This window comes from Triturus cristatus, chromosome 7 (assembly GCF_964204655.1).
Source record: "Triturus cristatus chromosome 7, aTriCri1.1, whole genome shotgun sequence".
Taxonomy (NCBI): domain Eukaryota; kingdom Metazoa; phylum Chordata; class Amphibia; order Caudata; family Salamandridae; genus Triturus; species Triturus cristatus.
Genome location: NC_140590.1, coordinates 1,608,215,353 through 1,608,232,076, shown reverse-complemented (window position 1 = coordinate 1,608,232,076; position 16,724 = coordinate 1,608,215,353). Strand labels below are relative to the sequence as shown.

Genomic DNA, 16,724 nt, shown 5'->3' with positions numbered 1-16,724 from the left:
CCAAATCAGCCATTCTGATTGCTTTTAATGGACTCGACCAACGCATATAAACACACACAAAAACCAGCAGGATGAGGGGATACATGGGTTAAAAGGAGAGAGGAGCACGCCACTGCCTGTGAGTTCGTTTTCTCAAAAATTATAATGTTACGGTACAAATGTTCACTATGAAGGTAGTCGAGGTTGTAAAACTCTCGGTGGTGTTAAAATGTAAGCTTTAATGGGCGCCACCAAGGTATGGTATAGACTTGGAAATAAAATTGCATTAGTTAACATGGACCAATACGGGGGGCACACCCCGCAATGTTCACTCTGTAGCCATAGGGCAGCCAGGGTCCCTATCAGCGTGCATACAGGAAACGTGGCACAGCCCTGCTGGCAGAACATGCACAGGCAGCAACAGGCGCACGCAGCATGAGTCAGAGCGTCTAATCATCAACACAAAAAGAAGGGCAACAAGCCATTGAAAAACGTCCAAAAGTAGGCAAACCTACACAGTGACCACGCTAGGAAAAAATCCAAACGCAATGTCAACCATCGCTTTTATCGAACACATTATCAAACCTGCCAATATGGTTCAGCTCTGTCCCATGGCAGAATTCGTAAACTCCTTGTAGAGCAAATATTTAACCTACCCATTCAGCACTACACAGGATCCTTTCCTCAGCAGAAGAAACAAGACATTATGTTTTCACCCCAAATATCTTTGTTACAGAGTTTCCGAAAGCCCTTTGCTCCTGCACTTATTTTGATTACACTTTTAATTGGTTGGTAATCAAAACTTTTGAGTCCAATGAGCCATTTGGCATCTGTGGAGCCAGAGGCCCTAGCGCGACGGACGCGGTCACAGCTGGCCCCTCACATTCCCAGCAGTTTACAACTCGCAAGCGCTTGCTCGTAAATATTTAAGGAAAATTCCGCTGCTTTTGAGCACAATTAGATAATTCTATTGCAGCCACGGTTTAAGACAGAAATATGTGTGTGGCGCACGTGGCTGCCATTGGCACTGCAAATAATTTAGGCTAAGAGGCTAGTAATTACAAGCAATTAGTGAATTAGATCACACTCGGTCTTCCTTGGGGCTATAGTTTGAGCATTGTTTGGATTAGGGATGCTCGTTGCCTTCCATGCCGTCTTTTGAGGTGGCGCAAGGGTAGAAGGCCGCGAGACCAGAATGGGATAGAAAGACACCAGGTCTCCAGGGCCTCTTTAATGAGATGGACAGCGGTTGAGCATCTCGCTACGTAATCTGTAGGGCAGGGCTGACACCGATACTGAATGCCTCAGGGAAGAATCTGCGTGTCAATTACAATTTTATGAATAAAGCCTGTAGTATTTATTCTTCACCAAAGTAGAAATTGCTTTGTCAGTGCGTTCACTGCTGACGACGAATTTGCACAGCACAATCGATGAGCGTCTAGATAGATAGAAGAGCTTGCTGCTGAGATCTGCATGTAGCCTGCGTGCCAAAATAAAGTTTGTAGTAGTACAAACCCACCCTCCCATAGTCAGCTAAAAGGAAGGACATTGAGTTGGGAGCCTCAGGGCCAGAGTTGTCACCAAGGTTTGAGTACTGCCTCACCTCAACACCCTGAGATCTGGTCAAATTACTTTGTTTTCCCATGCCTTAAAATGCTTAATGTGACATGGTGCTCGTACAAAGCACTCTAATGCCTTTGGGCCAGGTTCTTGATATATAAAAAGTCAACAATGATTAAATAAATAATAAAATAACAGGAAGTGTGAATATCTCATTGTGTGTGGCGGAAGGATCAGTCAGTGGGCTGCCCTGGGGTGTTCGAGGCTGGAAGGTGAGAGTTGTAAGCATCCATAGACCCACCGGCTTAATACCAGTAGCTGGCGGGTGTGCAGGTAGGTCTGAAGAGATGACAGGCCAGGCCTACAGGATCAGTGATGCTCCTAGTCACATATTGCATGCGACTACCACTAACCACTGCTTGCACCCTACTAGACCTGGAAGGACCTGGTAGTGTAACAACTGATGTAAGGCCGCCCCCACTCCTCATCCCCATATGGAGGTATCAAAACTGTAATCAGGCTGCCATCGTCAGTGCCAAAAAGAAAAGTTCAGTGGGGAAGTGAGGAAGGGATGCCAAGTGGTCCTGGGGTGGGGGACGAATGTGTACACAACATTTAAAACAAGTGGTTACATGTGACTCTTCTTTCACTCTGCGTATCTGTAGATACATTAAACTGGGATGAATTCTCAAACTGCACTGGCCATGGCCTTGTGAATTCCTTTTGACTCTAAGAATATGTTATGTGTAGTACTCTACAGCCTAAAACTCTTAACAAATAATTAAATAAAAATTCAAAAATTTAAATTAATTATAAGTGAAAATGCTAAGACTAAAGATGAGGTGCATATGGCTGCAAGACAAATTAGTAAATAACCCACTAAATAAAAGTAGGGATTGAATACCAGCCTTTCCTATGAACAAGGCCACTTTTGGGAACATTTGCAATGTGCACAAGCAAAAGACCTTCACTCACGGTGCAGAGACAGACCCAGTGACTGAAGTACGTTGAGCCAGTGCCACATGCTGTAAGCTGTGGTGGGTGAAAGCAAAACTTGAATGAGACTATTGATGAAGAGGCAGTGCTTAATTGGAGCTGGTGGTTGCAGGTGGGGCCCACTAGCACTCATTTTTGAGGGACTAGCACTTATTTTTCCTTATCAGATTTTGACCCAGAGCAAGAGAGACAAAAATGCAAAAGGAGGTAATATAGGGGACAAGAAAGACTGGAAACAGTGACAAAGAAAGAAAGCAGGGATGGAGATGAACCTGAAAGAAAGAGCTAGAGGAGCAAACTATGCATTGGTGGACGAGAGGCATGAGGTGGAATCTGGACTATGCTGCCTTGGTATTCAGCACCCCTGACATTCAATAAGACTGGGTGTGGCCTTCCCTTATTCTTTTACAAACTAACCACTACAAAAAGGACTGAACCAAAGTCTCTGAGTATGGAATCTCTATTGTTCTTTGGAAAAAGCAAGATGCGGATCTGTAACAAGCATTTGCATGAAATAGGTCTCGCATTTGCGAGAGTTTAAGCTGTTTGCATTGTAAATGACAATGCCTTTTATTTATGTTTTAAAAACCAACCCTTAAATAAAAGACATTTTCGTTTACAATGTCAATAGCTCATACTCGCGTAAATGCGAGACCTATTGCATTGCAAATGCTTGTTTTTAGTCTGTCAGACATTTCCATGGATACTTCTTTATCCATGTTCCACTATATCCTTGTTTAGAAATCTCTTGTCTGGGGGTCTTTCTGACTCGTGGCCCTATTATTCTGTCAGTGAGTGTTACATATGACAATATATGAGTATCCATCCTTAGTTGTAATTAAGAGGGTAGTTTTAATTATGCCGCATTTTGTAGCAGACACCTTTGTTTTAAAAAATAATAAAAAATAAATGAATGACTGTGGCATCTTTCACTTTGTTCATTTTGTTTCAGCTGATTTCCCTCTAGATCAGCGGTCTGTTGTGAGTCCTTATTTCTCACTGCCTTGCTGTCGAGAACTTTACATTGGATTGACGTTTGTTTCAACTTCGGTTTTCCTAATCCATGGTTTCACTTCATCCTAGGGGTCATGTACTTGTTGGCACGACTGATGGTTTTGTCTGGAATTACATATTGCTGTGCCTACAGGAGGTTTCACTTTACTTTCCTGTGGTTCTTGCCATGGTTTAAATAAATAGTCTTTCCTACATGTGTCTGGTCTCTTTTTAGTTTAGACCGGCTGGTCCTCCTCCAGACCTTCGGTAGGATTTGGTATCTTCTGGCAGGATTTTATCATGTTTCCTTTGTATTTTTGATTTTTTCCAGTGTTTACGGGGTTGTTTCTTATTTATATTGTTTTTGGTCATCGCAATGATTTTTTTATAATGAGCCATGTTAGTTTTTTTCCAGAACTTTTTTTTGGATGCGTTTGCAGGCCCACCCGCTGTCTGAATATAGCTATGGTACTTAATTCAAAAGTTAAGGGATCTGCGGATAGATGTCTATATCAGATAGAAAAGTTACTTACCTTCTGTAAGGATGTATCTGGTAGAGACATAGTCTAGCTGCAGATTCCTTAACACCCTGCCCATCCTCCCCGCTCTGCGAGCGACCTATGATTTTGAGGTTATTCCCCTTTTCAGTACTGGTTTTATACTCCAGTGATCACTGTTTCATGTAGTGGTGTGACTCAACAAATCATGTAGTCTTGTCATCTAGGTCTTGTTCTGGTATTACCATACCATTCGTTTCCATTTACAAGTGACTGGTAGAGTGAGAGGTGTTTACTTTTTCAAGGCTGTTTTATACACCTGTGCACAGGGATTCACGTAGCTTGTGCTTCAGTAATTCATTTGGGCTTTTCTTTAAAGTCCTTGGCTGGTGTCGACATACCATTTATTGCTACTTTCTAATGATTGTTTCAAAGATTGTTGATCTTTTTGGTACACTGTTTCCACATCCAGTTTCTATAGTGGCTCCATGTTCTGGCGTGGAAGGTTTCACAGGAGAAACTGACGTCCTTGTGCCGTAGGGGACTTATATGGCTCCACTGCCACCACAACCGGATCACTGAGCCGTACGATGCCACCCCCGGCACGCAGAGGTACTGCTGAAACATTTCCGGATCCAGTCTGATGCCTGGGGAGAATTCAAAAAGTGAAAGAATCTGCGGCTGGACCAGAAACATCGTTACCGAAGGTAAGTAACTTCCATTTAGGCCAGGACATTCCATTACATTATCTCATATCCAGCACTGTGTCTCCCCCCCGCATTTAGGTATCTCTAAAGTCATATTTGTACCCAGGTGTAATGCTAGCACACCTCCATTAGATTGCCATGAACGGGTGGTTGTCTGTTGCAGCATGCCATTTACCCAAGGACTCAAGCATCCATACACACTCCACTCTCCAGGATAGGTAGGCAACATCCCCTCATCCAAACTGGGTACAACGGAAAACATCTTGTGTGCACATCACACAGGTAACTTATGTGGGGTGATGGACTCGTACCAGTAATATACACCCCAGATTTCCAGCCCACCAACTGTTTCAAATGTAACATGCAATATGTAAGAGATATGGTTTCCTTTCTTCCTCGATCTTACTCTCAGACAGTATGTGTAAGCCCGTCAAGTAACCCCTCAGCCCTCCATCACAGGACGAGTCCGGACCCGCTGGCGGCCTTAAACTAGATCATCAACCGACCGCTGTATGACCTGTGGCATGTCAGCTCCAGATTGCAAACGGATGGTAGAGTCTGGTTCTGAGTCCGTTTCATAGAGACTCTCCCCTCTTTTTGTGTCATTTCCCAACATGTTAGTGTTAAAGGTTGCCGCAACCTCCACCACATTACAGACTATCTCACCGGACCACCCCGTGGGCACGGTTGCGATCCATTGCGCCTCCAGCAGATGGGACCCTGTGCACCTCTGACCATCGCTTGAGAGTCCATCCAATCCCATACCTCTTGTGGGTCAGTGGAAATGTGCCGGCGGTAGTTACAACCCTCAATTTTACCAGGAACCGCATAGTATATTTGAAATCCAATTGGGGCAGGCATCTTTTAGCTCCTAGAAAAGTGTGTATGCTGCTTCTGCATCACTACTGTAAAGTCTGGGAACACTATCAGTTTATGATTTTCAATCAGGAGCTCACCTTTCTATTTGGCCTTTCGCAGGATGAGATCTCGCTCACGGAAATGCAGCAGTTTTGCCACCACAGGGTGGGGCCGTGACCCAAGCATAGGGGTCTTTGCCGGCACCCTATGGGCTCATTCCAGGGAGAAGGGAGACCGGCGCTATGGCATCTTTAATCTGGGTTTCCAGGAAGGCAATGATATGTTTACCCTCTATGCGTTCCGGGAGTCGCACAACATGAATATTGTTCCTTTGTGCTCTACCCTCTGTATCCTCTGCCCTATATTCCAGGACTTTGATTGTCTCCTGTATCACAGTCATTTGTTCTTTGAGAGCCATTGCTGTGTCCATTTTCTGTTTGAAAGTGTCTCTCATGTGCCTGATAGCCATCAGAATAGAGTCCAGTGTAGTTCCGGAGACGTCACTTGGCCCCCTACCAGTATTATCACCCCCCTCCTCCGTCTCACTGTGGGAGTGGGAGGTCGATGCAGTGCTCTCTTCCGCCCCTTTCCATTTGGAGTACCCATCCATGCCACCCTGCTGCTGATCTGACCTTGCAAACCGACAAATATTTAAGGGCATCTAGCCTCCCACTTATGCAAGGCCCAGTTACCAGGGGGAATGCCCACCAAGACGTCCCAGCAGTTTCTTAGTTGTTTTAGCCTAGTGGGGCTTGCTCTCAGGGTTCATCACCTTTCATCCAGCCTCCAGATAGCTCAGGTCCCCACATCGAGAGCCTGGGTGCCCTCTGTGTCTCTCCGTTGTTCCCGCCTCAATTGAGGTCCACAAAGCTCACTTGCCGCATCTGGGTACCTGTTGCAGGGCCGCACGGCTGTCGTCTCGGTCTCCGTGGCTCTCATCTTTGCCGCTCCCCTTTCAGATATCTGGGCTCCTCCCCACACTTCACTTGGGAATCGTCTCAAGCTGGAAGCGCCCCCATACCTTCCTAGCGTGCCTTCATAATGCAGAGCCAGATCCTCAGTTCACCACCGCACACCGCTGCAAGCCCTCGCCGACCGCCTGAGCCCACTTCACCTCTACTGGTCTGCACAGTGGGAGCTACAGAGCAGTTCTCCGGCACCAGCTTCCGATAATCCTTCTTCTCACTGGTAAGGGCAGTCGCTCTGGTGCAACAGCGCTCCCGCTTTGTTCTTTCTCCTTTTATCGCCAGCGATGGCCGCCATCTTAAGGCTCTCACGGGCAGGGAAGGCAGCTTCTTCTTCCGCTTATTTTCAGCTGGGCTGCTGTATACAATTAAGAGTAGGTCCATCCCTTCAGGACTCACATAGGTCACACCATAGAAGGTCCAGTCCTATTCTGATCTTCCGCACGTTCAAGTGTGTTCTCATGAGCTGGATTAAGGAGACCCTTTTGAAATATTCACTAGCCAGTGAGTGGGGGTGACTCCTGAACACTCCCTATCCAATAGGCACAACATTTCCAGGGCAACTCCTCCCTCTTAAGCAGCATATCCTGTTTCACTTTCTGTAACTGTCCCACAGTGCACTAGTCTTAGTGAAATCCAACATGGCAGAACCCTTCTGCCCCTGGGGGAAGCTGGTGGCCCAGTCAGTGGTGTGGGTAATGAAATTAACAGTCCCCTCCTCCTCAATCACACAAACCAGCTTCTGAGACCAGCTCCCCCTCCCACTGGAAAAGAACTATGAATGGGCAGACTTCACCTGGTCTCTTTCAAGTTATTGAAGTTCTTGAGCTGTCCCCAAAAGCCCTTCCTGAGAGAGGATGAGTCACATACCTCACAACCCAGGTCTTCATGACAGAGGGCCCAAGCCGTTGTTTCTGTTCTTGGAAAGGTTTTCAGACCAAATCAAAGGGAAAGCACAGACACGTGGCAGCTGCTGGTAGGTGAATGCTAATAAGTCTACTGGAGCTTCAGGTAGGCAAAGTAACAGTTTTTTTAAAGTTACTTTACCTGTATATCAAAAATCAATGCTGATATTGTAATTAAAAACAGCGGTGGTATGGACTCCTGCTTATTCAAAACTAAAATTGCCAAAAAGTATGTTTTAAGTGTACTTTAGTTTGCTCATAGAAACAGATACAGCCCTACACAGTACAAATAGTGTTTGGGGCCAGTGACTGTAAGAACATGCCAATCTACATTTCTTATATGCTCCACGTTGTTGTCATGATTAACTTAGTTATAACTTTTATTCAGCATGTTCAGTAAACAAGTTACAAAAGAGTACGCAAATATTGAAAGAGTCTTTTGTTTAACATAGAAATTAGGTCTAGCAGCCATCAGTTTTACATTGACCGTAATATCATTCAGTCATCAAGCACATACAAAGTTGGAGTCAATACTAATATGCCTGTTAAGTCCAAAGGGTGTCCATACTGCATCAATGACTTGTAGGAGTGAAAACATAAGACACTGCTCGGTATAGCCATGCATAAGGCAAGGGATAGAGTCATAGTTCAATTTCCATATCGTTCATGTGGTGCAAGATCATTCAAGTGTGTTAAGAGATAACATTTCATGAGTCCCCAAATACCTAGGGGTCTAGAAGCCTTCAGTATCAGTTCTCCATACATCCCCAGTTGCTAATTACTGTAACTGAGAGCGTCCAGACATTTTTTGTAAGTCGGGAGCCTACTCCTACCCCAATAGCTTGCCACCTCCCTTTCCGCTAGCAATAGTAATTTATCTTTTTGTGAACAGTGTAGAGGCAATCTATCCAACAAAACTATTTTGGGTCTACTGAAATTACGCAGTCTCATGCGAAAAAGGGCTGTTAACACCTCACACCAATATGAGGAGACATCATGGTACGTCCATTGCAAATAAAAGAAGCCAGCCTCCGGGTCTTACATCGCACGCAGCAGGAGGCCTTGCGAAGGCAGTCTTCCAAAGACCAAGAGGGGTGTAATAAGTTTGATGTAAGAATTTATACTGTATAATTCTTAATTGACTTCTAGCTGATATCAAACCCATTTATGCACAACAGAACCTCCAAGTGTCTAAGAGGCTATTCTTTTCCAGCTCTTCCCCCATTTAATTCTAGCAGGGCATTTGTTAACCTGCAATTCATCTTGCATAGTACTTTATAAGATGGAAATCATCTGCTTAGTTGTCGTATGCGCCAGCAGTTTATCTACTGTTGGGAAAGGGTCCAGCTTACAGATACTATTAGGAATAGCTGTCCTGCACACTCCACGGATTTGCTAGTAGAGGAACACATCAAGAGGTGTACTGGTATGTCGTCCCTTAAAGTCTCCTGTATGTTCTACTTTTAAACACTAGGCACCTTGCCTTGTAGGCTACCAGGTGTACTTAGTGGTGACATGGAATATTTAAATGTAGGGTTTCCCTGCAGGTCTAAAAGCTACAGCAGTCAATAGGCCTGAAACCAAGTTATTCATCTCCTAGAAAACGAGGAACATGAGGATAAATCATTTGGGTTGATAATCTTGCAAAAGACAGCTAATTTGTCTCATCAGCATTATTATTGAATAATAAAATATGCACAAAAAAATAATATATGTTCTTTGTAATAAGATATACTATTTGGTAAATACAACTGATGATTAAACTTAGATGTATGGTGAATATTCTACTAGAGCTATGCCATGCAAACAAATTAGTTGTGTTTTGCAAGATTGTCGACCCAGATGATTTATTCTCACGCTCTTCATTTGCTATATGCCATGATTACTGCCCAAGAGCAGTGAGGGTGTAGAGCAACCCCCTCCTTTTGATTCTGGTTTCTAGCTTTGTTTTTCATCGTCAGCCTAGAGGGTGACAAAGTGTATGATGCAGTACAAAGCTGATATTGAACTTTGACACCATTTGGGTATTTCTTTCACCGTACACTGTGGCCATACCCGAAACTTAAATATTCCAATTAAGGAGTAACTAATTTTGCATTGTTTTATACGTTAGAGCCTATACAGTGGGAACTGGATAGTAGTACCCAAGTGTGCAGAGTTCGTAAACCACCAGTATCAGTCTCCAAACTGTGGGGGTTACCATGCAAAAGAGACGTTTTCACAGTACTGATCACATTTAAAGGTGTACAGTGTTTCAGATGTAAAGCCAAAGTGCCCTGCAGCACGGGATACTTTTTAAACTCACTAGTACCCAACAATGGAACAGAGCAGTCAACATGAAAGTGTAATCAAGTGGAAGTCCCCTTTTATTGAGAATAATGTGTAGAGTTCAAGGTATAATCTGGATGAATCCTCCCATTAAACATTATTAATGAGAGTGCAGTTCCCTTTAGAAAGTTCCATTATCTCTAAGTTGTATATCAACATTTGTTGTAAAGTTTCACAGATTTGATCAAGACTCTTCCCATCCAGAGAATCACAATCATTTTGTTTACAGATCCCATTCGAATCCCCCATAATGACGCATCAAAATGAAGCAGGCGTAACTTTTTAAATTTAACTAAAAGCTCATGTGTTTCACATTTATGTGTTCTTTTGGAAGGGATATAATTATTACCAAAAGTTATATATTTTACAAAATCATTTTAAAAGAGAGCACCACAGCAAATGTATTGTGTGTGGCAAACATCTGTAGCATCCTAAAATTAAAATTTAATAGAAAATGAATGTTCTCCAAGCAGGAGATTTCCAAATAGCAAAGTTAAACCTATGTGCCCCTAGTTTAAATTGGAAACATGAAGAATGGAGTGGGAAAGGGAGAAAGAGAAGCATGTGTGAGTCCGAGAAATGAAACATCTCTCCAGACCCCTGGTGTATCGAGGGAGTATCATCCTCAGACACTTAAGTATTTTTCCAGAACAGTTCAGCTGGCAGTGCCTACCGGACTGGCCTGAGCCCATTTTGGGTGATCTCAGCCTGGTACTCACCGTACACTTAATTTAAGAAAATTAATGCTTAATATTTGCGAGACAGAATTTTTAAAGGTGAGAAATTGTTGCATCCTGATGAATGTTTCTTTGTAGAATAATTTTCAAAATTGAAAATGTAATGTACAAATATGTTCCGCTAACCTGCACATAGGTAGAGACATTGGTGTTTTTAGGAATACAAAGAAGATATCCATCATCGAGAACTTACGTTTAAAGAAAAGTAACACGTGCCCCTAATCTATCCTTTCTTTAGAGGTTGTTGTTTTGGAATAATCCAATTGTTACTTATCCTTTTCAACAGCATTCTAGGTTAACCACATGCATAGGTGACCTACAAATTCCCGGGTCCTGAACAGTGTATTAAAGCTGTTTTTTTTTTTTTACGTTTCAGCGGTATTTCCATAAACAACTGTCAATAAAAAGGAATTATCTTGACACCAGTGTTATAACTCACTCGGACTTAGCTCCCGAAAATTATTTTTAAAGAAGACCACACTTCAGGGTGACTACCTCCCTATAGGTCCACACTAGTTTGATTTCTGTTAAACAAGGTCAAACAAGGATGGGCATTTTGTGAAAGATTAAGTGGTGGTAACTAGAAGTTGCTGGTCTGCAACCTTGCTCTCTAACATTCAAATTTTGGTACAGGGAATGGGTAGACATATAGGATTTCACATCCTTCGTCTTTTCTTGGCAGAACAACTGAATATCAGTTCCTAATGAAAATGAGAGTACACCTTTTTTATTTATCAGTGATTTATAAAATATAAATCTGTGTGTCATCCTCTGACAAGAGGCATTTATTTATCCAAAATGTGTATTTGTTAAATTTCTTTTGTTGAAGAACCTCTGTGCAGGTCAGTAATATTTCTTTTGGTTTTGTCTTTCTTTTAGATCGTCTAGAATTGTTGTGAGGAAAGGAATTCTCTGTTTTGATTACTGTCCCGAGATGAATATTCTCTGTAAGCGAAACATTTGACATTGTCTGACTCATTTATCTTTGATAAAGTGCACCTCTGTGAACGTAATCCTTTCATGTTTCTCTCCCCATCGTGTCCTCTTATCTTTTGTTGCTCTAAAGGAAATTGTGTTTCAAGTTGATATGTTGTTGTTTGTCCCAACATTATTTACTGTCTAACTTATACATACGTTTTGTCATTATGAGTAACTGATGTTTTACTGCTTGTAGCAAATCAGAATCACTGCTTTATGTTACTAGGGAAATATCTTATGCTTAGTGGCATCAGTCACAATCCATTAAGATACAGTCAAAAACATTCAAGCATGTGAGGCTACGGCAAACAGAAGAGAATAGAAACAATAGAAAACTGACACATTGGAGTGATGGGCAGTATGCGTTATAAAAATATATGGGCAGAAACATAAAAGGAAGTTTAATAGCAAGAGCATCTAGACCCAGTCTACTCACTGTTTTATGTTTTCCATTCACATTAATGGTTACACAGAGCAAGGAAATGACATATGAAAGGATTGCCTTGAATATGACTTCAGGACATTTGACAATCGTAATAAGGTTGTCAGCAATAATACCATTGTCTTACACTTTTAATGCAAGAAGAAAAAAGGCTTAAAAAATATTACTCCTTTATTAAACCAAGAAACATTTAAAAAGCACATGCTTTGCTTACTTGCTATGTCTTGCATTCCGCCCGAAGTAAAAAACAAAATACAGGAAATGAAGAAGCTTATGCACAAAGAATTTGAAGTTTATTGTAATCTTTTTTTTTTCATTTGAACAAGAGAACGAGCAATATGAATATGCCCTTATCAATGGCAATACTGGATTTTGCGTTCATATAGTGAAAGACACCTTTACCTTTAATAGGAGTTACACTTACATCAGATCTTGGCTCTGATAGAGAGGTGAAGGAACATCCATACATTGTCCGCTGTCAGCCCAGCATGTAGAGGCATTGCATAAATTAGAGATAAACATCTAATTTGCTGCCCCACGTACTCACAGGTCGCATTATAATATTATGCAACATATCTAAAATGATTCACACATCATGTATATCCCTTTGCCCCATTTTGAATCCAGTATAGATTCTGCTACATATCATGCACGGTTTCTATTGAGTGGTGTTTGAAGTACATATGGAGGAGTTGCCAAAAGTCTCCGGGTCTTTAAGGTGGGATGCAGTAGTTCAGCATAGTGATCGATCAGGTCGCTGCAGTACATCAAATTGTGAAGCCATTCTTTAAACTTGGGAGCTTGTCCCCCTAACGCACCTGCAAGCCACACTGCATTTTGGTAGCAGAAGCCACAGGGCCATGAACCTTCTGTGTGGTATGGCTAGCTCTTTCATAGCCCAAGAGAGCAACTACCAGATCCAGTTGTATTATGTCCTTTACAATGGCAGAAAGGGCTGTCATCACTTCCAACCATTATGACTGCACTGCATTGCAATACCATGCTAACTGTAGGAACCGTGCTCCAAGTGACCTGCACCTGGTACAGGAATCATTTTCCCTCAGGCCAAATTTGTATACGCTTACCGGGGTATAATAGGCTCACTGCAAAACATATAGTCAATGTTTGGGAGCTGACTACCAGGGAAGAACTGGACTATCTGGGCACAGCAGAATTTCCAGTTTTTATTCAGAATCTCCTTCCCTAATTCAGACTCCCATTCCTGCTTTTCTCTCGGAGTGGCATCTGAATTTTCCTCCTGTGCTGCTTGATATGGTATGCTGATGAAATGCTTGGTACTGGCTGCAGTCAGCAGATTATGAAGAGTAGTGAAGATGTGGAGGTTCATGGGAAACCTCGGAGTGGTTTGCCTACAACTGCCCCTGAACCGGTGATATGTGAAAACGTCCATGGGAGATACGAAGGAATCTCCCAGGTATACTACAAGTGTGATGAATGTGCCTTGATGGTACAAGTTGCCCATTGTGACTAGTCCTTTGCTTGTAAATGGGATCTTTTTGTGAGTAACAGGTATTAGGGGGTGGTAGCTCAGAGGAAGCTGAGAAGAATAAATTATTCTCTTTCACTCTCTTTTGTACAACTTTTACCAGGCCCTGTATGTATATTCAGCAGTAGACGGGTTTCTCCATTGGAAGAGAAAAGGGGAGGTGAATGGGGGCCATATTGCTCTTTTTGGTTACTAGATGGGGCAGGAAGGGAATCGGACAGTGCCAGTATGTGGCAAAGGGGGCCAGGCACAAATAGTTGAGCTCAATACCTGGATCTACAAAACCTTCCCGATCAAACAGCAATGTGCGAGTTTCCCATTTAATGCGAAATTGCCTCACTGCCCATGCTAATCGGATCATCTGTGTTCTAAATATAGAGCAATATGCAGCTGTAAGTGGGAGGGGGATATTCAGGAATAGGTATAACAGTTTCGGGAGTAGGACCATCTTAATAAGTCCTATGTGCCCTGCTAAGGTCAGCAAGGGACAGATCCAGCGGGTAACCTTATCTGTAATGTTTTTAATCATGGTACTATAATTAGCACGTATCACCGGGTGAACCTTGCCACATATGGAATGAGCGGAACAATCTTTGAGTTCCCCCAGTTTATGTTGATATCCCGAGAGGGCGCCAAATCAGGAGGTTTGCATTTGGGTGCTATATATATATGTGTGTGTATATATATATATATATATATATATATGTGTGTGTATATAAATATATGTGTGTGTGTATATATGTATATATATATATATATATATCACACGCATACTATGATATTAAAATATGCCGGCTCGAGTTACGAAGTGCATAGTTGTTGTAGTGTTGCCTGAGCTTGGCTGCCAGTGGCTCCATAGCCAGCGTAAAAAGGATGGGTGACAGAGGGCAGCCTTGCCTGGTACCTCTCGATATTTCAAAAGGTGTGGACAGTGCCCTATTACTTCTTACCCTGGCAGTGGGCTGGGTGTATAATAAACCTATCCAGTTTAGGAATGTACGAGGAAAGCCTATCCTACATAAAATCATGAATAAGTAGTCCCACTCTAGGGAGTCATATACTTGAGTGTCACCTAAACCAACAGCTGATTTTGAGTATTTTCTCCAAGGTGAATGTTTCAGGAACAGTGTATGATCTTGACTCAGCCATCCGAGTCCTCAGGGTAGGGTGTAGTGTCTATGCAACAGGTGCGTTTAAATGTGTAAAGTGACTTCTAGAAAGTCGTGAATACTTCAAGGATGTGTGTGGTGTCAAAGCATCACTCCCCTTGTGTGTTTTCAATTTTGAGTACATCATTAGTGGCCGAGGGATGCTTAATCATGGCTGCCAAAGTTCTCCTGGGTTACTCTCCCTCTCCGTAGGCCATAACTGTACCGTATTTGTCCCTAAAGCGGCATTCTCTTGCATCCACTTAATTATATTCTGTGAGCATTGATCTGATTTGCTAAGAATCTCCGGTCACTTCCCAGGCATGCAAGATGATCCCAAAATGTGCATAGGATTCCTCCTTGTTTAGTGAAACAGTTACCACTGATGGTGACTTTGAATGCCTCCCAACTAGTATCCACTGAGTTGACTGATCCCTCATTGCACTCAAAGAACTCTGATTTTGAGCTGCAGCTCTTCTGTGAATAATGGGTCCACCAAGTGCTAGATGAGGGACACTAGTTTGACCCCATCGGCGATCTGCCAGGCTGTGTAAGGTGCATTAGTACAGGGGAGTGGTCCGAAAGGGAGCATGCCAGATGGTCAAACCCCTGCAGCCAGCTGCTTGCCTCCCAAAATAATAGCCAGTAGTCCAGTTTCAACGAACCTCTGTGCACCCTGAAGTAGTTTATGCCTTCCCCAGTGTGGGGTTGCTGAACTCTCCAAATATCTACTAAGTCATGATTATGTATCGTGGCCTGCAAGTAGCTTCAAAGCAATACCTCAGTAGCTTGACGGAATGTGGGCTATGTCTATGCTTTTTTTGTAAGGTGCATTTAAAATCTCCTCCCCAAATTATGAATTGCGGGTCAGTCTAAATTACTTTTTCCCACAGGGTATCGAATCCGGGATCAACCCTGTTCATCCTCAAGCGATTCCATGGGATGGTAGGGGCTCCTTTTTTGCTTAATATTCCTACGCCAAATGCATACGCAGAGTATGATGAAAGCTAATTATGCATGTGGGACAAAGTGGGTTTCCTGCAATAATGCAATGCTAACTCACTGGCGATCTAGATAAGAACGGACTTGTCTAGTGTTGCAGGGATTGTTGAGTCCCGTACATTCCACATTATACATACCAATCATATGGACATCTCTGTTTCTTTATCTCCAGTAATTTTCGAAGGTGGGCATCATAGGAGATGTAAGTGACCCCCTTGAGCCAAGATGATTTGCCAAATTCCAAACATTGTGTATTGCTATGGCAGATATCGAATGACAAATCAACATCCCAAAACCATATTCTAACTCTCCCCCACTAATATTGGTGGCCAAATCCCACCAGGGTAAATATACCTCCCAACAATAGCCAGCAAGCGCATACTGTCCCATCTATACATGAACAAAATGCACATCATTTGTAGTAGGTTGGACAGAACCCAAGCCTCTGAGTGGAGGTTAGCAAATGGTGGTGACTTGAAACAATAGGAGCAAGGTAATGTTAATTTGAGCTTCACGCCTCGCCTGCCTTCAAGGATATCTGCGAGTCTGTTGTTTTCAAACAGGCTGGGTAGATGGGCATTGGCATGTGAGGTTCTATTTGCCAGTCCATCCGGGGTTATTCTTTTTATTGGGCTAAGTCCTGGTCTGCCAGCAGAGAGGAGTATGTACGCCTGCATATCAGCTAGCTCATAGTGCCACTAGAAACCCCTCTTACCAAGGAGAGATTACTTATTGGCAACTGTCAAACATGACTACCCTGCTCCCTCAGGATCGTGGAAACAGTGCGATACTTTTCGCTCAGCCACACGTGCTCACTTTGTCTCAGAGAGATACACAGAAGAAACGGTGGGGACGTTTTTTCAATAAGCATTTATTGATGCAGCATCATTCTAGTGTAAAATAGGTGTGCTGAAACGACCATAAGACAGTAACAGATATGAACGATTATAAGCACCAACAGAGTAAAAGGATGTTAGATTTCAACCATATTGCTAAAACAATGAATAGAGGCAAGTATAAAATACATGGCAGTAAAATGCATCCTCCTACGATGCAACCCTTACTAGATGTACCTAAGTGTACCTAGGATGTATGTAGGTGTAAAGCCTCTAGGAAAATGTC

At 42.8% G+C, this 16,724-nt stretch overlaps 1 protein-coding gene across 1 annotated transcript in view; it reads left to right on the top strand.

The window, feature by feature from the left end:
• EFCAB8 (EF-hand calcium binding domain 8) overlaps positions 1 to 16,724 on the top strand; it is a 3,172,177-nt gene that overhangs the window by 938,586 nt on the left and 2,216,867 nt on the right. Inside the window, exon 12 of the mRNA XM_085615170.1 lies at positions 11,405 to 11,472. Within this exon, the coding sequence (XP_085471296.1) occupies positions 11,405 to 11,472 (68 nt within the window). The remainder of the gene's footprint in view (positions 1 to 11,404; positions 11,473 to 16,724) is intronic.